Source organism: Stegostoma tigrinum, chromosome 7 (assembly GCF_030684315.1).
Source record: "Stegostoma tigrinum isolate sSteTig4 chromosome 7, sSteTig4.hap1, whole genome shotgun sequence".
NCBI classification, from domain to species: domain Eukaryota; kingdom Metazoa; phylum Chordata; class Chondrichthyes; order Orectolobiformes; family Stegostomatidae; genus Stegostoma; species Stegostoma tigrinum.
The window spans coordinates 9,167,489-9,192,768 of NC_081360.1; the positions used below are offsets into that span (position 1 = coordinate 9,167,489).

Consider the following 25,280-nt stretch of genomic DNA (forward strand, 5'->3'; position numbering starts at 1 on the left):
CATGTTTGTACGGTGTTAAATGATTTTGCAGACTCACTGGCTGACATCTTTATAAACTCTACTTTGGCACCTTACTAGCTAAACACCTGCATGCAAAGTGATTCCACTTCTTGCAGTGAGAGCCCCACTTTCCTTGTTCTGCACACGCCCCTTTTCTCTTGTGATATTTATGTTCAATCTCTGCCCTTGATCATTCAGCTGGCTTGTTAGCAAATATTCCTTTCTTTTCTCAATCTGTTGTTCTCATTCAGCCTGGAATGTCTCTTCATACAATGTAAAATCTTTTCTGTTTCCTATTAATGCAACCAAGCTGATGATTTACAAACTCAAGTTTCTGAACACTTCATTATCTTTCTTGAAAGTAAGTTTCTCCTCTCTCAACAGGTGTGCTCTTACAGCAGGATATCTTATGCCTAAACTAATCCTATCTCTGACAAGATCATTCTTCAGTTATCCAAACTTACTGCATTCAGCTAGATGTACCAGTATGGTTATTCATTGATCAACAGTCTTCTTCTCCCAATGAGTTCTGAAGTTGAAAAAATGCCATTCATAAATAACAGCAATGTGTTCAAAATGTGTTTTCAAAGACCTCAACATCTCTCCTGTCTGGCTTTTCTGCTCTTCAGTGAAATGTGGACTCCTTTCCCCAGCACTGGCAGCAGGGATGCTACTTTTATTCGCCCAAGATTTAAAAATTAATTCTATAGCTATTTTGTATTTCTGCCACAGACAGTGGAAAAATTTCCAATTTTTTAATGTTTCCTTTAAATTCCACAGCAACAGGAAGTGGAAAATGTAAGGCCACTTTCACTCACCCAGTCATTCAAAACTCGAGTCTGCTATTATTCTAACCTTTCCCTTGCTGTATCTTCTAATGGCACTCTCAGAGCACCAATAACCCATACATTTTCTACTATATGATTCCTTGAGTTGAGTGCCAACTGCATATAAATGTACTCAGCAGAAGAGGTCGCAGGACTATGACATGCTAAGAATGACTGCATTTCTTCAAATCCAGGCACTATCATTTTCCAGGAACTGCTGTCTACCAGGATCACAGAATTGTTACGGTGCAGAAAAAGGTTGTTCACTCTATCATGCCTGTACTGTTTCTATCCCCTAGTGCCATCTCCTGTCTTTTCCCCATATCCCTGCACATCATTCTTATCCAAATAATTATCCAATGCCTTCTTGAATGCCTCAACTGAAACTGCCTCACCACATCTCCAGGCTCTGTATTCCATGCTCTAACGACATGTTAAGTCAAAAAGTTTCTCTCACATCACCCTTGCTTTTTTAGGACATCACTTTAAATTTATACCCTCTCGTTCTTATTCCTTTAGTGTGTGGGAAAATATTTTCCTTATCTACTCTATCCAGCCCACTCATGATTTTGCAAACCTCTCTCAAATCTCTTCTCAACCGTCTCTCCAAGTAGAACAATCCCAACTTCTTCAATCTATTCTCCTAAGTGAAGTTCCTCATTCCTGGAACAATTCCTGTAAATTGCTTCTGCACTCTGACAAGTGCATTCCCGTCTTCACTGCAATGTGGCTCCCACAATTGTTCACAATATTCCAGCAAAGGTCTAACGAAATGGTCCCATTCTTCCAGCCGGGAAATGATATTGCTATTTTACAATAACTGTTATCAACGAGTCAGGTGTGGAACACATCCTTTGCCTGGTATTATCAGCATCTTTTGTAAAGACAAAATAAGGAGTGTTCAACTAGCTCAGGAGGCTGAACATCACTGTGGGACACAGCATTGTCTGAGAGCTCTTGCCATCGCAGTAAGTGCAACAAGGCACCTCCACAATATCATGCTCTTTGCAAACACATCAGCTCTACAGCTGCTGAAATCCACATTCATGTCTTTGTTTCATCTAGATGTGAATGTATTAACTCACTCCCAGGCAACTTCCCACATTCTGATATCTAGAGATCATCCAAAACTCTGACATCTGTATCCTAAACCTGACCAAAAAGGTGTTAACCTTCATCAATTTGTGTAAATCTCCTTTGCAATTTTGCAAATATCAATCAGCTCATTTCTTTTGGTTCCCAAAGTCAACAAACCTTATCTCGGAAAGTTTCCTCAGAATTTATGTTCCTGATAAACAGGGTCACATCTGGCACTCCTTTTTTGTGCTAACTATTCTGATGCCTGAATTCTAACATGCTCCAATTCTCTTCCATTGGGCTTGCCCCACTACATTGGTTTCCAATTAAACAACAACTCAGTCTTAAAATTCTCATTATTCCTTTATCTGTGAATCTCCTCAAGCTCTACCATACTGTAAGACCTCAGCATTGCTTTAAATCTAGATTTGCAAGAACCCATGAGTTTAATTGCTCCACCATTGATGGCTGTGTCAATCACTGTATAAATTGAAAACTCTGGCATCCTTTCTCTAAATTATCAGTTAAATTCCCCCTTTCAGATACTTGTTAAAAACTCACTTGTTCATCAAGGCTTTGGTCATCTGATTTTATGTGGCCCAGTGTCATAGCTTGTTTCATGAAGGATCTGTGAAGTGCCTTGGGGTAGTTTATTACAACTATTTGTACCATTACAAGTTGTTACTGAGTTCTTCAAACAAATACAAGTCCTTTCTTTTGAATTTTTCAGTTACATGCTAGCTCGATGAACTGAACAACTGGATCAGAAAAATTGTGCGTGTGTTTTTTCAGACTTACCCTTCGTACAGGTTGCAAGATTCGATGCAAGTCCTGCCTCTACGGAAGAATCTGCAAGACAGGCACTGGTTTGGGCCTGGACCCCAGCACCCATCATCGGAGCACAAAGGGTCACACATCATCCTGTCAGAGGCTGTGAAAGTAACAAAAATCTCACTCAGTAAATCTGCCTAGTTACACCAGTCATGACAGCCAACTATTTAATCACCAGTAAGCAAAGAATTACATATTTTTTCTTATCAACTGTTCAGAGATTTTGTTACACACCTCTGAAGCATGTGGGACTTGCACCTGGGACTCCTGGTCAAGAGACTGGGCAACTAACACTGCATCACAAGATTATGTGACCTGCCTAGGGCCACTTCAACAAAAGAAAGACATGCCGTGCCTTCTACCATACTTCAACTGCATTAATGGTAAAGATCCATTCTATTTCCAATATACAGAAGGTGTGGACTTAGAGTTGCCAACTCTGATTGAATGTATCTCTGGAGGTTTCATCACATGACTTGCCCCATGCTCCAGCCATCCTTTACCCAATACACCCACTCTCATGACCCACTGCCACAGAAGCACTCGGGCAGCACCACTATATGCAAGGACAGAATGCCTGCAGTCCATGGTTTGCACTGTTTTTTTCAGAAGGGAGGAGAATGCTTCCCAAGTGTGGGAGGAGCCAAAACTGAGGACGAAATGTACAAAATAAGTGCTGGAGAAATTCAGCAGATCTGGCAGCATCTGAGGGGACAGAAACAGTTTCAGGTCCAGAATGGCTGAAATTTTATTTCACATTTCCAGAATCTGCAGTGTTTTGTTTTGATGACAGGCTATAAATATTAGATTGTCATTTATAAAGCCAATTGTTAAAAGAAAAACACCTTTACTCAGAGACAAAAAAATGAGAAAGTGGATGAAACAAAAAAACTTACATTTCTGAAATAAAATTAGTTGATGAGGAAAGAGGGTGCAGAATGATTTATTGAGATAAGGAAGATAAAACAGGACAACAACCTTGGCAGATTAATTAGTTTGAATGGCCTGTTTCTGTGCTGATTAAAGATATGTCAGTGCATTGCACAGAAATATAATCACCAATTATATTCTATTCTACTTCAGCTGCAAAGGTGGGTCTCCTGTTGTGTGTGGTCATCCCTTTAAACAAAGGGATGGGTTGTTAAGAAGGCATACAGTGTTTTAGCTTTTATTAATAGAGGGATCGAGTTCCGGAAACATGAGGTTATGCTGCAGCTGTACAAAACTCTGGTGCGACTGCACTTGGAGTATTGCGTACAGTTCTGGTCACCGCATTGCAAGGATGTGGAAGCTTTGGAAAGGGTGCAGAGCAGATTTATTAGGATGTTGCCTGGTATGGAGGGAAGGTCTTACGAGGAAAGGCTGAGGGACTTGAGGCTGTTTTCGTTAGAGAGAAGAAGGTTGACAGGTGACTTAATTGAGACATATAAGATAATCAGAGGGTTAGATAGGGTAGATAGGGAGAGCCTTTTTCCTAGGATGGTGACGGCGAGCACGAGGAGGTATAGCTTTAAATTGAGGGGTGAAATATATAGGACAGATGTCAGAGGTAGTTTCTTTACTCAGAGAGTAGTAAGGGAATGGAACGCTTTGCCTGCAACGGTAGTAGATTCACCAACTTTAAGTACATTTAAGTCGTCATTGGACAAGCATATGGACGTACATGGAATAGTGTAGGTTAGATGGGCTTCAGATTGGTTTGACAGGTCAGCACAACATCGAGGGCCAAAGGGCCTGTACTGTGCTGTAATGTTCTATGTTCTATGTTCTAAAACTGACACTTGCTTTTGAAAATAACTTGCAAATGGAGTCTTCTAATGTAGGGAGGCTGTACACTGCAGCAACATATGGTTCTGGCTCACCAGGTTTACTGCCTGGCATAAGCAGATTGGAAGTATTTATAGATTGACATCCAACCTGTCTGTGTTGTAACTTCCTGCAGTCTTGCTCCATTTAAATAATATTCTGCTCCTCTAGTCTTCCATCCAAAATGTACTACCTCATATTTCCCAGTATTGTATTTCATCTGCCAAATTTTTATCCACCTGCAGCTTCTGTGTCATCCTCACCACTTGTCTTCCCACCAGTGTTTGTGTCAGCCACAAACCTGGCTATAATGCATTCAATTCCCTCATCCAAGCCATGAATGTTTACTGTAAATAACTGTGACCCCAACACTGACTCCAGCGGCACACCACTATTTACAGATCTTCATCCTGAAAACACTGTTATCTCAAATTTCCATCTTCCATGAGTTGGTCAATCCTCTATCCATGATAATATATTAGCCCCAAACATCAAGTCACAAGATAAACAAGATGTCAATTAAATTTACCAAGTATGCTGTTACTAATTTGGCTGTTTTACACAAGGACTACATGTTTGTATTCAGTGACTATGTCACTCCTGCAAGAGATACACACATTCCCCATGACCTAGAGTGAACATTACTGTCCATGAAAGAGCATTGTTACCAGGGGCACATTGAGCTCCACATGCAACTTCATGCGGAATCTCTTAACTTCCCAATAAATGGATAAAAAGTGCACAACAGCTAACCAACAAACTGGTTTACTTTTCATAAATGCATGAAGGAGTAAAATACATTCTTGACATCAATTTCCTCTTGCTTCATGATCCATGAAAATAATAAAAATCTGAGTGCAGCAGTAACTTCTATAGAAATAGACCATTTCAAGCCTGTTAATCACAAACAAAGTATTCCAGCTGCAAACAATGGCACTGCTCATGCCTAATGTGTCTCTGTTTGACTGGCCATTTAATAATTTAAAGTTATAATCATATAATCCCTATAGTGTGAAAACAGGCCCTTCAGCCCAAGTCCACATCAACACTCACAGCATCACACCCAGACCCATCCCTCTAAACTACACATCCCTGAAAACTATGGGCACTCCACCTAGTCCGCACATCTTTGGACTGTAGGAAGAAACTGGAGCACGCGGAAAAACCCACACAGACACAGGGAGGAAGTGCAAACTCCACACAGACAGTCGCCTGAGGGTGGAATCAAACCCTGGTCCCTGGAAGCAGCAGTGCAAACTACTGAGCCACTATGCTGCCCAATGAGGTCTATTGCCCACTGTTAAGCCAAAGCTCTAACGTGGCCAGATTTTGCTCAGCCAACACCATCAAAATCCAAGACTGTCCACACAATATCTGTTGCCAACCAGCTCCACATTCCATAAGAGTGTAATTCTGCAGATGCTGGAGGGTTGAAAAAAAACATATAAAGTGCTGGAAATATTCAGCTATTCGGACAGCATCTACTGAGGATGGGATGGAGTTCACAGTTCATCTGGATGAGTGTTGGGCTGAATCTTCTGGGCCCACAGGAGGTCCGGAAAATTGAAGTGAGCAGCAGTCAGGCCTGGTAACCATCACCTTCTCGTCCACGCACTAGAATGTTCCAGACGAGAAGGACCAGGATGACATGCCTAAACTCACCTCCACTTAAATATCCTTAACTGGCTGGTTAAAGACCACCTCAAAGAATCTTCTCTTCAGGGGCAAAGTTTCTCAGCTCCTGGTGGGACAACTGACAAGTGGCTCAGCTGATAGGTAAACCTGTGTGGGCCATGTGTCAGTCAGAAGGAAAGGCCCTCATGGCACAGCCACGGAGCAGGTCAAGAAGAAGAACCGCTGAGAGTCTGATCAGAGTTTGGGCTTCTCTCTCACCATAATAACTGCAAAGACTGCTCCTTTGACCTTAGATCACCCCTTGGTCCTGGGACACTGGGAGGAAGGGTGGACAGGGAGCAGGGTTTGTACCTGTGCCATGGGAGGGCTGAATGCCAACATTGACGATCTCTCATTGGTCAACAGCTCCAGCCGGTTTGGACACTGGCAGCAGGAAGGCCCTCTTCACTGGTGCCCTGTTCAGTGTTTGATTGGTATGAGATCCAGCCAGTACTTTCCTTGTAAGAGTGAGAATGGGCTTTTGAGCACAGTGCACGAGACAGCAGCTAGGTTTAGAAGATTCCACCCATCAATATTGTTTCTTTCCACGGATTCTACATGAGCTACAAACATTGACTGTTGTCAACACAAACAAAGTTGCTGGAAAAGCTAAGCAAGTCTAGCAGCATCTGTGAAGGAGGAAACAGAGTTAACGTTTTGGGTCCAGTGACCTTTCCTCAGAAGGGTCTGTTCTGCAGCCAGGCCTGCTGCATTTGTCCAGCAAGTTGGCTTTTGTTCCTGATTTACAGCATTCACAGTTCTTTTGGTTTTTATGTATTGTTGTCCAACTGGTTGCTGCACCAGATCCCACTGTGGGAATGGAAATGTGCTCGTGTCCTCATTTCTCACTCCTTTTCCAGGACAAACCTCTTTTAAGCTGCAATGCTCATAACCCTCAACCCTGTATTTTTATAAACCATCAAAAGATATTTGGAAGATGTAATATACAACAAAGTAAAATGATAAAGCAGAAAAACAGCAGGATTAACTTTAACATATCTCAAAGGCCAGAAACCTCAGTATCAGTATCATACCTCACCCAATATTACTCTGCAATTATTAAAATTAGACAGGGTGTAACAGTTATATTTGCTCCCAATTCTGTAAATTTTCATTTGAGTTGGTTCTGTTGAAACTATTTGCTCCAAATGCTTTTTCCCTGAGCCGTGTTACTTACTGCAATTCTGTGAATTTCTGTTGTTCTTTATAACCGGTTTCTGCAAACTGGTTCTGAAGAGCACGGTCCAGTTGACTGTGTGATAATAGCACAGGTTGGGGTTGTCGGACACATACACATTGCCTGCGCTGATTTCCACCAAGGACTGGAAGTGAAGCGACGTTATCCACTGTTGCTTCAGAATCAGTAGTGAGATCCCACTGTACAAGGGGAGAAAACATACACCTTGTGCATTAGAACACACAGCAGTCACATGTTACACCACCTCCCAAATTGTGACTGGCAATTTCAGAAGAAGGTGATGCCTATCAGAGAGTGCTGAGGGCACTTTACTTTCTTTTGCCCACAACTGCTCAGTCGATGCAGCCAGTAGGTCCAGCTGAATGCCCATTAACGAAGCAACTCGTGAAGCAGGTTATTGGGGGTTAATTGACTGGGTTGATTCTAAAAAAGCGTATAGAAGTGGGCACCACGGGAACTGGGATTCATTCTTTCCCTCCCCTAACTCCATTGTAATTTCACCCCATCTCTCACTTCCTACCCTCCCTTTAATTGTCTCATTGTTGCACTGAGCCTGGTGAGCAGTAAATTGCTTTAATTTGTTAACTGGGTTAACTGGCAGTGGGTTCATTTTAAAAATAAACAAGTAAGATAGATGGAGTGGTATACCAAAGAAGCTGTAAGACTGAGTAGTCAAAAAAAACTAGATCCACAAAGCAAGTGTCTTGGCTTCGATGTCACTGGCTAGAGTCCAAATTGGCATACCTTCAGAAAATCAGTCTGCTGTCGGCAGAAATTCTGTTTGAACCATAATATCTCAACCTCCGTTTCCCCTTTGTTGCAAACATGGTCCTTTTTCAATGTGAGAAATTTTAATGCAACACCATACGTTTTGAGCTGTCAGTGTCAGCATCAGCTGATGCTTGCTTTGCCCCAAAGTCTCTCAGCTCCAGTCTCCGAAATTATCTATGTCAGTGTGACAGCACCTGGATGGCTGAGTGTTCCAATCCACCATAACTCTGGGGCATCTTTAACACCCAGGCACCTAACAAAACTATACCCTCTTCCACACTTTCACATATCCTCAAACACTTAATCAAGTGTCAGTAATAGTGATTTCACACATAAACCTTACACTCGAGACGTTTTCCATTCCACGTGTCTTGAATTATTTTGAATCCAGATCCCAGAAATGATCATCATCAACCCTTATTTAGTCTTATTTATTTTCATGATGTGCACATTACTGGAAAGGCCATCAGTTATTGCCCAACCTTAATTAGTTGGAGAAATCAGTGCAGGAGCTTCTTTTTGAACTGATGCAATCCATCTGGTGCAGTTACTCATATGGTGATGTCAGGTGGCCCATTTCAGGACCCAACCACTTTGAAGGAATGGCAATATTGTACAAAGTTGAGATGATGTGTGACTTAGAGGGGGTCTTGCAACTTGGGAGCCGCTGCCTGAAGTAACATAGTATTGGTGTGTATTCTTTTGTTTTCGTTTTGTTTGAAGAAATATGGTTGTGGTAGGAAGTCCTGTCAAGAGAAAGCATTTCACTCCTACCAGTACATGTGACATTGATTGTATGTAACCACAGGATCTACAAGCCCATGGTGAATAATTGAGACGCAAAGCTGGATGTACATGGTGTGATCTTGCCTGTATTCCTTTGAGAAATGCTAAAAAAGCCCTGCAATTAAAGCAAGTACTGTAATTATCTGAATTGCAAAAGAAAATACATATTGCGTGGAAGCTTGCAGCCATCCCATCCCACCTCGTCAGCGGCTGTCTGCATCATTATTTTAACAGCGTGTAACAGCTTAGGGCATTTCCAAAAGGCAGCATGTCAGTTTGACATCAGACGGAGTTCTACAGGGTGGATGTGTGTTGGGGCAATGTAATGAGCTCATTCTGCTGGCCAGCTTACTAACTTGTAATTAGCTGCTCGAAGCAACTGGCAGAATGACATGGAACCTTTAGAATACGACTGTCAAGTGATCCCTTGGAGCTAAAGGTTTGTTTATTGCTTTGCCTGATCCTGATAGCTTACAGGTATCCTTCCATTAAGAAAAGCTGAAAATGAAAGGTAACATATGGAAAGCCTGTCAGTATTCTTCTCCTCGTCTTCAAATGATTAGCGTTGCCCAGGAATCACAATTTTAGGGCCTTGCCTGACAAATGTTAACGCGCATCTTTGTAATTCTCCTCTCCACAGTTAACCCATTAAATTTTAAAAAATGTTTGGAATGTTCAAAGCCTAATATTACACAGAGTAATTTCAGTATTTTGAGGGGTTTGGGAAGGCGTGGCTTAAAATATTCTTTTAAACATTGGGCATTTATCGGCTAGTGTTCACACTCCCAGCTAGCTGTAAATGAATGGGACTGCAGGATTTTTATTTAGCTCTGTAATTTGTCCTGAGGCATGCACATAATTACAACAGATGACCAGTTGACCCTTTGTGATATTGCTCACCAGAATGAGTGCCTCCATCAGCAAGAGATTGTAATTACACCATGACACATTTACATAGACAATTTCTATTGTTAAGCACAGACATTGAGATTCTGAATAGATAAGCTGTCAGCAGGTTTGCACGAGCATTAAAATTTTATTGTTTTTATTGATCCATTAGCCTTTAAATTGTTAGAAAATTGTCCTCTATTTTATTGCCATACTACAGTTTGTTTCCCTTGAGTTTCAGGATCTTATTTTTCCCATGGTGCAAAATGTACAACCAATGTGGGCTTTGCCCCCAACAACTGCACTTTGACCGAGATTAAGGGCCACTGTACCACATTTGACTCTAACTCATTCTTCCCTAGAAAATTACAAATGTGGAACCCAAGACCACCACCCTCCCACTGCTCCTTCCTCCCCATACATGTCTTCTTTTCTTCCAACATTATTTGAGTTGAAAACCATTCAAATAAGCCTCGATTTACTCCCTCTGCGTTTACTCCTTTCAACCCATGGATGATTTCCTGAGGTCCATGAGCCTGAGAAATCACTAAATGTTACAATAATCATGTAATGGCTGACTCGGGCAACAGCTGTCCCAGTGTGAAAGAACTTACCAGGATTAACCCCAAAGTTTCATTGGAATTGAAAAATAGAGTGTAAAGGAGGGGTCATTGTAAAATTGATGCTCTTGGAGCACCCCTTAAAGCAAAATGATTCAGCATTCACTGTGGCTCAGCTTTGTTTGCTCATCTGGAAATTAGTCTATCACAAACCACAATGGTTTGTGGCCCCCTTAACATTCTCAGCTCTGGACTCAAGTGTAGTGTCGATGCATTTGTGAGGAAGGTCCACACTACATTATAACTGGGAATGCTGATGCTGATTGTGGCGGGTAGGGTAGGTGGGGGAAGGGGGGGAAGATTTGCAAAATAAACAACTCGTAAAATAATACCTTCTATGCTCTCTATATGACACAAACTGGCTTTATGGCTAATGAGGTGTAGGTAACCGAGTTTTGACCCTGCAAGGTCCAAGAAGATCAATACGACAATCTGTATTTGTGACGTTCATGCTGGGACAGGTTCCATCCAGTAACTCCCAGGAGAACCTTCCTGCTCTTCAAGTGCAGCTATGGAATTTTTATGTTCGGATGACAGGGCAGACTGGGTCTCAGTTGAACAATTCAGTTTAAAGATAACACACCACAAAGTGCAGGATCGGAATCTCAGCCTAGATTTTATGTTGGAGTTGCTGGGACTAGGACATGAATGTTCAGCTTCTAACTTGGTTAAAATTATTACTAATATGTCTCATATAATTATGCAATAAGCATGATGTGGGGTTGCTACATGTGGGGTGTGAAGAGAGACAACAGTAAATAGCTAAACAGGAAATAGCTCTACTTAATAATAGCTCTGAGAGCTTTTACAGGTTTTTTTTGTTAGGATATGGTGCAACATCAGCAAGGCAGCACTTGTTACTCAGCTCTAGTTGTCCTGCGTACGCTGAATAGTAAAGAGCTGGATCACCTTTGGGTCGGAATGACAAGTGTCCTTTTTTTAATGACAATCACACAGCTTTCATACTCGTCTACCACAGATGACTACATTTATTGAATTCAACTTCACAATGAGCCAAGGTGGGATTTGAGCATGCCTCTGGATTCCTAATCCAGAACTGTAACCACTAGCCCAGTGCTTTCATGAACAAAACAGGTTGCATATAAATAATGATTATTGGTGGCCCAGCTTACCTGTAAAGACTTCGACCACCTATTGTCACCAGGTTAGCAAACACGTTGAAGTCCGTCATATTCCTTGGCCAGGACTGAATATTCAAAAAACCTAGAGAAAGTAAAAATTCCCAATAAACAAAATCAAAGACTCTGAGAATTCTGTTGTAGTTAATACAGGGGTTGTTCAGAAGAGGGTCCAATCTAATACTTAAGTAGTCTGTATAGTACCAACGAAAGTTTTACTCTTCCAAGACTGCCCATTCCCAACTATCACTGCTTGTAAATACTTGGTCTTAAAGCTATCCTGGTTATAATACAGAGCTGAAATGGTAAAGGAATAGAAGTCAGTGAATACTTGGTTACACTGCAACTTCACACCATTCAGTGGTGCGAAAGATGTCTTGAAATATAAATGGGTAAGTGAATAATAATATCCTCCATGAATATGTGCCACAAAAAAACACTTCTGTAGCAGGAGTTGGAAAAAGTAAGTTCCAGTTCATTTGCACTGCCATGTAGGCTGACTGGTGTGTCAAATTGCATTCTGACTGTATCCTCCATATTCATGTAATGGTGTTCTTAAGAAAATAAATAAAACGAAATGATTTCCCATGCAGTTACTGAAGTGGAGAAAATAGTCATAGGCCATGGAATGATACAGCACATAAGGAACTTGCTCAGCTCACAGAGTTGTGCTTGTTCTGTGTAAAATCCGCCCAATTAGTCCCAACCCCTTTACTTTCCCCATTGCCCTCTGTTTCTCTGCCTTCAATGGCAGTTACAACACAGTGATTCGTAAACATTTTCTCTACAGAGACCCGTGGACCACCCACACTGCCACAAAAAGCTCATCAGAAGGGGAAGAACAGGGGCTGTTTTTGATGAGATATCAAATCAGGTTCCAAGCTGGAGAACATTAGTCTCATGTTAGGCTTCATGTGGTACCTGAACCTGCAGCACCCCATTCTGAGGAACGGACATTATCCGCTGAGCTGCAAGATCTGGGTGTGGTAACAGTAACATAAACATGGCTTATGAAACTCCATTATGGTTTTCACACTCACAACAACTTGCAAGTGGCAATCAGTCTGTTGTGTAGCGTCATGATTATAGTTGGGGTAGGTGTCCTCGTCTGTTCTTTTATGTGGACTTGGTTCCTGTGTTGTACATTAGTGGGTTGTACTTTGGTGGTTTGTAAAGTACACTTTGAGAGCTACTGCCAGAGAATATCCCTCAGACAGGGTTCTTCCTGTGAGCATTAGCTTTATGTTGAAAGAAATTGAAATAAAAAATCCGATTCAGAGTATGACTGATCATAACCCACAATTAAAAGCAAAGGCAAGATGAAAGATTCAAATATCAAGGGACATGAAGTGAAATATGTAGGAATTTAGGTGAAAAAAGGAATGCCGAACAATATTTACTTTTGCCCTAGTAGAAAGAGTTACTGCAGAAGGACTTAGAAGTGGTTGGCACTGATAGGCTGAATTAAACACAGCAATAAGATTGTGAGGCAGGGTGAGATGAACTGTGAGATCACCAATGAAAAGGTAATTCTTTCCTTCTAGTAATAGGAGATTCATTGTGACACAAATTGCTTTTGAAAGACTGTAAAGTAAGATGTTAATTATTTAGATGGAAGAGCAGAAGAAACTTGCCCTGATTTCACTACCTGTTATCTCTCGGACTGTACGGAAGACATTCAGCTTTTCTGGATCCAACGCAGCAATATTATGATAGGGGTCACTGGAAAGAAAGAAAAGCCAGCTCTGTTGAACAGTTGTCTCAAAAACCACTAACAGCAGTTTGCAATCACATAGCACCTTCACAGCATGGACACATCTCTCGCACGTTGCTTAATTATTTGTTTGGTGTGGTTTAAATATAAACAAGCATCAATAGTGCTTTCTAGAAAGCCATATGACCAAAAATGTTGACAGCTCAAAAACAGTCTTCAGTATAAGCTTCAACATGTGAAAACAAAGAATTAGACTATAAGTGCATGGAAAATGGGCGAGTGACTCAAGGGTATACTTGATGTTGCTTCTCCAGTATTGAAACAAAACATGTATGCAACGAACATGTTTCTTGCTGTGTAAAGGTCATTAACCTTCATACATGAATTTCCAAAAGGTACGCTTAACATTGACCTTCTCATGCCAGAGATATATATCTGGAACTTTGGCACAAAAATAAATTTGCCTTCTAGCTCTGAATTTTCGAAATCAGCTTGACAGGTGAATCTCTCCAGTGAAAGCACAAATTCACGTAATGTGCATGTGTGTCAGCCTTGGCTCAGCTCTCAGCACTTCTGGTTCAGAAGGCTGTGAGTTAAACAGCAGGCAAAAATTTCAGTGCGACAAGGCTGCCACATAGCCTGAGGTGTCAGTAAGACCCCTTTGGGATTTAACATTTTGCATTTATATCACACCTTTCACAAAGTAGGACATCCCAAAGCAGGCCACCAAAGAGTGATCAAATAAAGATTGACACTAACCTTGGAGGAGATTTTTGGACAGGTGGACAAAAGCATGACAAAATAATGGGTTTTAAAGCTTCTTCAAGGTGGGAAGGGGCTTGGAGAAATAGATAGAGAGGGAGAGAGATAGGGAGAAGGAACTCCACAGTTTTGGGGCGTATGACTGCACATACTAAAGCCGACAGCAAGGATAAAGAATTTGGCAGATGGTTAAGAGGACAGAGTTGTAAGAATACAAGAATGCTGAAATCTTGGAAAAGGGGGTTACAGAACACAGTGCAAAAAAACACATCCTTTATCTTATTTTGGAGTGGAGGCTGAGAATCAGAAAAAAATGGATATATTTTAAAAAAGGGGGACACACGAGGATCTGTCTGTAGTTTTCTAAACATTGTTACTTTTGGATTTACTACACTTAGAGGAATTAGGGCTTCCTCAGTGCCTTCAGGGCAACCTCTGTCCATAGACAGATCTTTTGATTGGCTTTTCAATTGGCATTAGTCAGTGTGGGTTCAGGAGAGCTCAGCGGATAGAAACAATTAGCTGCATTTGGGTATTTCTGAAGAGGGATCAAGGGGTGCTCACCGGTATAATAGAGGTCATCAGAAATTGGTGAGCATGACGCGGGCTGGGGTGCATCATCAGCCCATAAAATGTTATTTTAATTTACTAAATTTCTGTTTTGTTAAATAATCCACTAAACTGTTAATCAGAGCTTTTCTTTTTGTTGTAGTGCCCCAGCAGATGCTCTTTAACTTGTTTTCTGACTTTCTGTTTAATAGAGTAGAGAGAGCTGTACTACATTCATGCCAACACAACAAAATGTGAGACTGGATGAACACAGCAGGCCAAGCAGCATCTCAGGAGCACAAAAGCTGACGTTTTGGGCCTAGATCCTTCATCAGAGAGGGGGATGGGGTGAGGGTTCTGGAATAAATAGGGAGAGAGGGGGAGGCGGACCGAAGATGGAGAGAAAAGAAGATAGGTGGAGAGAGTATAGGTAGGGAGGGGATAGGTCAGTCCAGGGAAGACGGACAGGTCCGACGGACACCTCCTCCCACCCACCCTCCTGCAAAAATTCCATCCCCTATTCCCAATTCCTCCGCCTCCGCCGCATCTGCTCCCACGACAAGACATTCCACTTCCGCACATCCCAGATGTCCAAATTCTTCAAGGACCGCGACTTTCCCCCCACAGTGATCGAGAACGCCCTCGACCGCGTCTCCCGTATTTCCCGCAACACGTCTCTCACACCCCGCCCCCGCCACAACCGCCCAAAGAGGATCCCCCTCATTCTCACACACCACCCCACCAACCTCCAGATACAACGCATCATCCTCCGACACTTCCGCCATCTACAATCCGACCCCACCACCCAAGACATTTTTCCATCCCCACCCCTGTCTGCTTTCCGGAGAGACCACTCTCTCCATGACTCCCTTGTTCGCTCCACACTGCCCTCCAACCCCACCACACCTGGCACCTTCCCCTGCAACCGCAGGAAATGCTACACTTGCCCCCACACCTCTCCGCTCACCCCTATCCCAGGCCCCAAGATGACATTCCACATTAAGCAGAGGTTCACCTGCACATCTGCCAATGTGGTATACTGCATCCACTGTACCCGGTGTGGCTTCCTCTACACTGGGGAAACCAAGCGGAGGCTTGGAGACCGCTTTGCAGAACACCTCCGCTCAGTTCGCAACAAACAACTGCACCTCCCAGTCGCAAACCATTTCCACTCCCCCTCCCATTCTTTAGATGACATGTCCATCATGGGCCTCCTGCAGTGCCACAATGATGCCACCCGAAGGTTGCAGGAACAGCAACTCATATTCCGCCTGGGAACCCTGCAGCCTAACGGTATCAATGTGGACTTCACCAGTTTCAAAATCTCCCCTTCCCCAACTGCATCCCTAAACCAGCCCAGTTCGTCCCCTGCCCCCACTGCACCACACAACCAGCCCAGCTCCTCCACTCCACGCACTGCATCCCAAAACCAGTCCAACCTGTCTCCGCCTCCCTAACCTGTTCTTCCTCTCGCCCATCCCTTCCTCCCACCCCAAGCCGCACCCCCATCTACCTACTAACCTCATCCCACCTCCTTGACCTGTCCGTCTTCCCTGGACTGACCTATCCCCTCCCCACCTATACTCTCTCCACCTATCTTCTTTTCTCTCCATCTTCGGTCCGCCTCCCCCTCTCTCCCTATTTATTCCAGAACCCTCACCCCATCCCCCTCTCTGATGAAGGGTCTAGGCCCGAAACGTCAGCTTTTGTGCTCCTGAGATGCTGCTTGGCCTGCTGTGTTCATCCAGCCTCACATTTTGTTGTCTTGGATTCTCCAGCATCTGCAGTTCCCATTATCTCTGATACTACATTCATGCCATAATTGTCATAGGAATGTTTGATGGGAATATTGTAAAGGAAGCTTTACATTCAGTTTAAAAGAGTAGGAACAACCTTTGATTGGTCAGGTTGCAGTTTAACACAGACCCTGTAAGGTGGAATGAAAACAGAGAAGGCAGGAGACCCAGCAGATTGTAGGATCAATACTTCTTTCTCTCTCTCTCTCTCTCTCTCTCTTTGTTCCATTGCTCTGAAAAATTGTTTTCTCCCATTCTCCAACCAAAGAGCAGGAAAAGCTGCATTCATACTTGCTGAAAGTAAAAAAATAAAGCTCACGGGAAGCAAAAAATGACCCTGGGTCTAACTGAACAAAGTGAACTAAAGATTGATCATCACTGTACAAGTAACATTGAGGCATCATTGAAGAAAGGAAAAGGGATATGAAACCAATGCATCTAGGTTGGTTGTTGTTCATTGGCGGTATGGAACTCTGCTTTTCTGACTATTTGCTTTTCCCTTCAATCATAAAATTCATGTTTGTTTTTCTTTGTGTGAGTGTGCATGCACATGTGTGCATGAGGGGATTTTAAAAGGAGTAAGATTTAAAATACATAAATCAGAAATCCTGTTGGATTTCTGCCTGAAAGTCTGTGTCCAGTCAGGTCTCACAGGGGTCAGTGTTGGAGCCCTTGTTGTTTGTGGTTTATATAAATAATTTGGTCTTTGAATGTAGGTTACCATAGAACCTGTACAGTGTGGAAACAGGCCATTTGGCCTATACAGTCCACACTGACCATGCCTCTAAAGAGTAGCCCACCCAGTCCCACCCCCTATCCTATACCTGCATATCCCACGGCTAAACCACCTAGCCTGCACATCCCTGAACACTATGGGCAATTTAGCATGACCAATCCACTAACCTGCATACCTTTTGACTGCAGTAGGAAACCAGAGCACCTGTTGGAAATCTATACAGACACGGGGGGGATGTGCAAACTCCACACAGTCACCCGAGGGTGGAGTTGAACCCAGTTCCCTGGCTCTGTGAGTCAGCAGTGCTAACCACTGAGCCACCATACCATTGATCAGTTAAGTTCACAGATGAGACAAAAATTGGTGAGGGAGTAAACAATAAGGGGGATAGATTTAGGCTACAGGTGGATATGGATGGGCTGGTCAGATAGCCAGCTCAATGGCAAATGGAATTAAATCTGGATACAAGTAAAGTTGGGCTGGACAAACAAGATAAGGGAATAATGATGAATGTTAGAACCTTGGGAAGCACCAAGGATCAGAGGGACCTTGGTGAGCCTGTACACTAGTCCCGTAAGGTATCAGGATGGGTGGATAGAGTCGTTAAGAAGATATACCAGACAGATGTCTTTATTAGACAAGATGTAGAGTTGACAGCAGGGTGGTTATGTCCGAACTGTATAAAAAATTGGTTAGGCCACAGCTAGAGTACTGTGGACAGTTCTGGAATTTACATTGTAGGAGAAAGAGAATTGCACTGGAGAGGGTGCAGCAGAGATTTACCAGAATTTTGCTGGGGTGGAAAGTTTCAGTTACAAAAACAAGTTGAACAGATGGGGTTGTTTTCCTTAGTGCACAGCATATTGAGAGGGGCTGTGACAGAATTTTGTAAAACTATGAGGGGTACAGACAGTGTAGAAAGAAAGAAACCTTATTCCGTTGATGGGAGGGCTGAAGGTTTAGAGGAGATGTGGGGAAAAAAATAATTTCCAGACAATGGTGGGAATCTGGAACTCATGCCTGTAACGGTGATAGATGCTGAAACTCTCACAATATTTAAGAGGCATTTAGACCCCAAGGCGTATAAAGCTATGGGTCAAGTGATGGAAAATAGGATTAGAATAGTTAGGTGGTTGTTTGTGAATGGCGTGAACCCAATGGTCCAAAGGTCCTTTTTCTGGGCTGTAGATCTCTGTGACTATAAAGGTTCAATCACCTGTGTAGGATTGCAGTCATGCATAGGCTAGATCAAGCAGGTGGATTTGGGGTCAGGTTCTTTTCCTTGGTAAATACAAGCAACTTATTATGGAATGTTATAACAAGCACAAATGTGTTTACCTACTTATTACTCGATGTATTAACTTCACAAATTTCCACAGAGGAATTCAAACATATGACTGTATTACTTATTCAGAATCATTGCCACTGGGCTACCACGCAACATCAAGACAAGCTATTGACATATCCAGAACAAAATTGATTAAATGCAGCAGATAATTCACAGTTCTGCAAATTTAGAAAAATATCATTAAGTACGACATTGTACTTATATAGTCGAGGAGAGTATTTCACCTTCATTATTTGCTTTCATGGCTGGAGACTGAAGCCTGTCGGAGTTAATTTAAAATGTGTGCCATCAACTGTTTAAAACATACCTGAATCAAATTATCCTGACCTGTCAATGTAATATTTTTGCTTCAATTATTAGCCGAGAAAAACCTGAAGCTCTTTAGGAGCTGTTTCTGTATTTAATGCAGAAGCAATTATTGTTTTAAAATGTTTTCTTTTCATTCACTTATGGGATGAGGGCAATGCTGGCTGAGCCAGTATTTATTGCTCATTCCTATTTGCCCTTGAGAAGGTGCTGCCTTCTTGAACTACTGCAGTCCATGCACTGTACAGAGACTCACAACACCCTGAGAGAGGGAATTCCAGGATTTTGACCCAGTGAGGAATGGTGATTATGGTGCAGTCTGAGGATCTTTGATGAATTTCTGTACTGCATCTGGTAGATAATACAGCTGCTTCTGTGCTTCAGTGTTGGAGGGAGTGGTTGTTTGCTAATGGGGTACCGTTAAGTGAGCTACTTTGTCCGGGATGGTGTCAAACTTCTTCATTGTTGTTTGAGCTGCGCTCACCCAGAGAAGTGGACAATATTGCATCTCATTCCTGCCTTGTGCCTTGTGGATGGACAAGCATTGCGTAGTCAGGAAGTGGGTTACCCACCGCAACATTCCTAGCCTTTGACCTGCTCTTGCAGACACTTCAATTAATAAACTGAGTGCAGCTGAGCTTGGTTAACGGTAGCCCTGAGGATGTCAATAGTGGGGGATTCAGTGATGGTACCACTATTGAATGTCAAGTGGCAGTGGTTAGATTATTTCTTATGGGAGATAGTCATTGCCTGGCATTCGAGTAGTGTGAATATTATTATCAACTTGTCAGTCCAAACCTGGATGATAGACCAGATGTTGCTTTTTAACATGGACTGCTGCAATACTTGAGGGATTGTGAACGGTGCTGAATATTTTGCAATCATCGGGAAACATCCCCACTCTGAACTTATGATGGACGAAAGGTCATCGGTGAAGCAGCTGAAGATGGTTAGGCCTAGGACAGTACCCTGAGGAACTCCTGCAGAGATGTCCTGAGGTAGCAGGGTAAAGGAATCTGAAATGCCTTCAGCCATGCAGAAGGTGACATGCTACTGGTGGGCCACATCCAACTGCTCCATGTTCATTGTGTAAGTTGAGATCTGCCTGTCTCATCACGGGCACTGGGCAGGGGAACGGTCTGGCGAAACTCTCATGAATCCGATATTCTCAGATCAGCTCTGCCAGATCGCTCACAGGGTCACAGAATGCTTATGGCACCAAAGAGGCCACTTGGCCTCTCATGTCTGTGCCAGCCAAAACCAAACCACCCAGCCACATTTCATAACCCAGCATCCAGTCCATAGCCTGGCAGATTATGGTATGTGAGGTACACACATCAAAGCGGTTAAGGTTTGCCGCCTCCATTGCCCTTTCAGGTAGCGAATTCCAGGCCCCTCTCATGGTCTGGCTGAAAAAGGTTTTCCGTACCCCCCCTCCAATCTTTCAACCAATCAATTTAAATCCATAGGCCTTCCTCACCGCTCTCCCTCCTGGGGAGCAGAGTTCCATGGGTAGATTTCTAATGGGAGTTAAAACCCAAGCAAATCTGAGACGAACAAATTTGAGAACAGCCCTAGAGTAGTGTGTTATTCTCATCCAGTAATTCAGACATGACATGACTTACAAGAATCTTCGGCACGAAACACTGAATTTCCCCCTCTCACTCAACCATTGATCAGACATTTAGGACAGGGCTGAGGAGGAAGGTCTTCACTCAGACACTTATCAATCTTTGGAATTCTCTTACACTCCCCCCCCCCCATCCCCCACTGAGGCTTGTAGGTGTTCCTTCTCCTAAAGTCGAAGCAGGCAGAATTTTGAACTCTCAGAATCATGGGGCTTCTGAGGGGTGTGTGGGACTTCGTGCTTGCTATGGAATATATTTACTGGGGAAAGTAATGTGGTCAGCCAAGTGGACCATAGGATATGAGTTCCCTGATTTTGGCTGTTAAAAGACTCTGTGTCATTCAACAGGGAAACAGGCCCTCCAGTCCAACCAGTCTTTACTGAACATAATCTCAAACTAAACTAGCGCAGAGATAGTAGGAACTGCAGATGCTGGAGAATCTGAGATCATGAGAAAAGTTGGGCAGCTACAGGTGGGTAGAAGTATTAAAAATGTTGGGCAGATAATAGTTCACTTGGATAGGACAACAAAACGACTACACATCGTGTGCCCAATTTACATCTAGAGACTCGAATGAATTGAATATGAGGTGAAATGTGTAACAGGATTTAGAGTAGACACTGCTTGTTTTATGTTACCAATCTGACAACAACAACCCAAACATTAGTTTAACCTTTCAAAACTGAAGTGCTTGCAGCAGCTCATTTGTCTTTTCTCCTAAGCTATGTAACACTTTCTCTGACCTTGTGCACTCTCCAAAGTGAAGCCAGTATCATGTCTTTGAGTGAACAAAGCCATTTGATGGAAATACATACCCCTCAATGCCAGTGATAAGAAAGATAAGGTTTCCATTGATCTTGGTGCAGTTCATAAACTTGTCGATGTTGCTCGAGTCTACGGTTTTCGCCATCTGCAAACTTCCAGTTCCGATTCCATCACAAGCTGTGAAAGGGATGAAAAGGAGGAGCTGTTGAAATGGCATTGACTGGAAAATGGGGGCAGGGTAACAACAGGGAGTTATGGGGGGGTTTGGGGATGGGATTCATATTTCAATTGCAGACAATATCACTGTTGCCCATGGCAATCAGGTTGTAGCGAATGAGCCAAGAGTTGAAGACATTGTGAGCAACACTGCACAGCACCATGCACACTCAGAAGATTTCCTATGGAAGATATGTGTCAGGGTCCTGTGATAAATAGCAAAAAAAACCAGGAAAGTGGCACAACCTTCAGTCATTTGCTAGTGTCAATGTATGGACCCACTGTGCAAGCATTTCACTATCTTCCATTTCCATGATGCAATATCCATGGCTCAGTGCTTGCCGTCTTGTCTCCAATCAGCCACATTTCAGCAGGTAGCCATGACCTAGGCTGTACTGAGACAATTTTACAATATCAGAGGCACAGTCTTTCAGACTGGATGTTAAACCAAATCATAACCTGGTCGTCTGCTCTCCCTCCCAAAACCTGAGTGCAGAAGGTGCTCCAGGATAATTCATAGAGGAGCAAGGTGGGGGTAAGCCAGGGGTCCTGCCCTGTACTGAATGGTCAACCACATTGTTAAGTGCCTGCCACTACCACATGACCATAATTTAATTCATTGTAAATGAAATTGTGAGGTCCTTTCTTTCAACATGCAATGGATAATATCAATGTACAGGGTTTAAGAGAGGGTGTGTGTATGGGTTGTGTGGTGCAACGGGGAACCTCAAGCTATGAGTTCAAACCCCATCCCAGGACTTGATGATCAGGGAAGCTCCATTCATTATATAACCAAACAGGTTGAGGGTCAGCCTCAAAATCCCTCCAACACATGTCGATAGGCTTGAGGAGCGGGAGAGATTCGGTGGAGCCTCTCCCATCAGTATCCAGAGCTCCAGACTACAACATATTCATGCATGTTGCCACAGCAACCCAGACACCCCGAGTGAGTTGCATCTCTTCCCTCCCAACCCCACAAACCACCAAGGGAGGAGTACGGTTTCTGTTCTCTCCCTTTGAGAATGTGCTCAGGTACTTGGGCGCACAGATAAACTTTGCAGGTGGCAGGGTTTCTGGAGAACCTCAGTGTGGAGTGGCAGAGCCAGAAGTACGTTTGACATTCACACGTCAGTAGAATTGAAATGCTCATACGACTCTGGCAGCATTATGTGCTGACTGTATTCTGCGCGGAAGCAAATACCCTGGAAAGACAAAGCGGGGAGGAGGCAGAGGTTAACTGGACTAAATCATACAGATTACCCTTCAACATGAAAAAGCCTTTCAGGAGTGAAGTTCACTTAAACTGAATTAGGCATCTGCAATTAATTGCAAATGCTCTTTGAAGCCTGGTTTTCAGTCGGGAATTGGTGCCACTTGCAATGACACGTGCAGAATTGTTCAAAGATGCAGCACGGCAGGTGAGATCCTCAGTTTCTGGGAGCTTGTCAGAAATGGTAAAGAAAGACTTGCTTCTATATGGATTCTTTCACGACCTCACAGCATTGTAAAGTGCTTTGCAATCAGTTGAATACTTTTGAAGAGTAGCCACTATCGCAAGGCAGGAGAGATGGCAGATGATCCGAGTGCAGCAAGATCCCACAAAAAACAATGGCATAAAAATCAGAGAACCTATGTTTGGGTATTGTTCGTCAATGGATCAGAATTATCAGTACGCTGGGAAAGGGGAATTGATCTCCTTTGGAAAAGTGTCAGAAACTTTAACATCCACCTGAGAGAGTCATCAATTAACTTCTCTCAGTTAACACAGTGTGGAGCTGGAGGAACACAGTAGGACAGGAAGCGTCAGAGGAACACGAAAGTTGATGTTTTGAGTTTACACCCTTTTCATCAGGACCTAACTTCTCTCTCCTGCTGGTGAATTACAGAATCTGCCAAAGTCATTCAGAAAATAAGTGAGTGTGATACATATATAAAGGTATACATCCACTGTCATGCTTATGGAAATGGTTGAAAATTCAGCTCCATCAGTCAAAAAGACCTTGGCCAGGACAATGCTAGTGATACTGCATGTGCCCTGAGTGCCACACTGTTTGTCGGTGAGCACTAGGGGAGTTGATGAAGTCTCTCATTTTTGACTATCTTTTCTTAACGATCAACTGCAATCCAATGTCACAGCATATTAAAGATAACAGTCCCATCTGAGGATTAAGGTCAATCCCATCCTCACTTGAGCTCTACTTTGTCTAGAGTGCTCACCAGCTCACCAGAATCTCTAGAAAATGGCTTCTCCTTAACCCTGGAGCACAAAGTTCGATCACAGATTTCACCCTAAACTCATCTGGTTGGTATGACTTACCCATACTGTGGGCAGTAGATTGACCCAGTACACCATTGGGTTATCTTGTCCACTATTCCAGCCTCTATTTATCCTGTAACTGTCTCAACCTGCCCATAGCTGTGGGATAATTATCTTCAACATGCTCTGACATTGGCCTGCAATTGATTAATTTAGAGGAATACAGGCACTTGGCTAATCAGATTGGGAAGGCCATCTGTAGCATGTAACTAACTAAAGCACAAAATAAGAGCTTGCTTTGATGTGATGTAATGCATTGACCATATTTCTTCAAGTGTGTGCATCCTAAACAGCTATCTATTTACTACTGCTAACAGGGCAAGACATGGTGTAGAATTCCATGACTTTGTAAAGAGAGTGCAGCAGTTGTACAAGTCCAGCATGTCTACTCAGCCTCCCAATTACCATTATCTATATAGAGTCTAAAAAATGCAAAGTCATTGCAGTTCCAGAGAAGTACAAGGCTGCTCTCTAATGATGGCGATGACTGATGGTAGTTTAACCTGAGGGCCACTACACTTTAGGTGAGGTTGAGAAGGTGGGACGTTCATGATAAACTCAGCCAGAGTAGGAATTGAGCCCACATAGTTGGTGTCACTCTGCACTGCAAACCAGCCATCCAGCCAAATGAGCTGACCAACTTACAATACTAATTTCCCCATCCTTGTGTAGCATTGCTACATTTGCGACAAATTGATAAGTGCAACATTCTTCATGCATTGTTGGGATTTTCAAGAGGCATATCCTTCAAAATCTGCTTAAACAGTGAAGATTGCGGTCATGACCACAAGCGAAACATAAATCATTGCATTTTCAGAGAACACTTGCATCTTGAAGTGCCCTCACAGTCGCCCATCTACAATGGCAGTGCCAACCTCCCACAGTAATGCTGTCAGCTATTCAAAGGAACAGGAACTCCCAGCTCTCCACCGGCCTGCAGAGCTTGGCCTTCATCCTTAATTGGACTGGCTACAGAAACTGGCCTCTGATTGGCATTCTCCCCAGAAACCCCCTCCACGCCATGCTCACTTCTGTTCTTGTCCCAGAATTCAGACTGTTCCGGCCAGCGCAGATGCTGTTACAAAAGACTCTTGTGGCTATGTCTCAGTTTCAGAGGTCAGTAAACAATGGAGATTCCATAGTTAGGTTGCGTTCTTGTGTGAAATGCTAGAGAAACTCTGGAAATGGTCAAACCATACATCATCAGCAACGAGTTGGTGCGTTGCAGTGAGCAAACGTGGAGTTTTCACGGAAGGAGTTCAGACTTAATCATTCTTTTCACAGATGTACCAGCGTCTTCTTCACATCGGATTATAGGATTCTGGTGTACTAAAGGATAGGGTCAGGTGTTTAAACATTCCTAAAATGAGGGTTACCTTTAGGACAAATGTCCGTGCAGGGTTTACACACTTTGATTCCGTTTTCTTCCACTTCCATCTTGTTGCTCGGGCAAGCTCGTACACAAGAACTGTGATCCACCACAAAGTTATCTGGAAGGAGAGAGTGAAGGGTTCTGGCTGTTTAAT

At 43.1% G+C, this 25,280-nt stretch overlaps 1 protein-coding gene across 6 annotated transcripts in view; it reads right to left on the reverse strand.

Annotated features, from left to right (window-relative positions):
* Positions 1 to 25,280, reverse strand: part of LOC125454104 (receptor tyrosine-protein kinase erbB-4-like) — an 873,837-nt gene that overhangs the window by 257,043 nt on the left and 591,514 nt on the right. For all 6 annotated transcript variants that reach the window (XM_048534471.2, XM_048534470.2, XM_048534469.2 and 3 more), the window contains exons 8-13: positions 25,131 to 25,244; positions 21,272 to 21,398; positions 13,266 to 13,339; positions 11,612 to 11,702; positions 7,393 to 7,592; positions 2,703 to 2,835 (exon numbers count right to left, since the gene is read on the reverse strand). In XM_048534471.2, the coding sequence (XP_048390428.1) occupies positions 2,703 to 2,835; positions 7,393 to 7,592; positions 11,612 to 11,702; positions 13,266 to 13,339; positions 21,272 to 21,398; positions 25,131 to 25,244 (739 nt within the window). The remainder of the gene's footprint in view (positions 1 to 2,702; positions 2,836 to 7,392; positions 7,593 to 11,611; positions 11,703 to 13,265; positions 13,340 to 21,271; positions 21,399 to 25,130; positions 25,245 to 25,280) is intronic.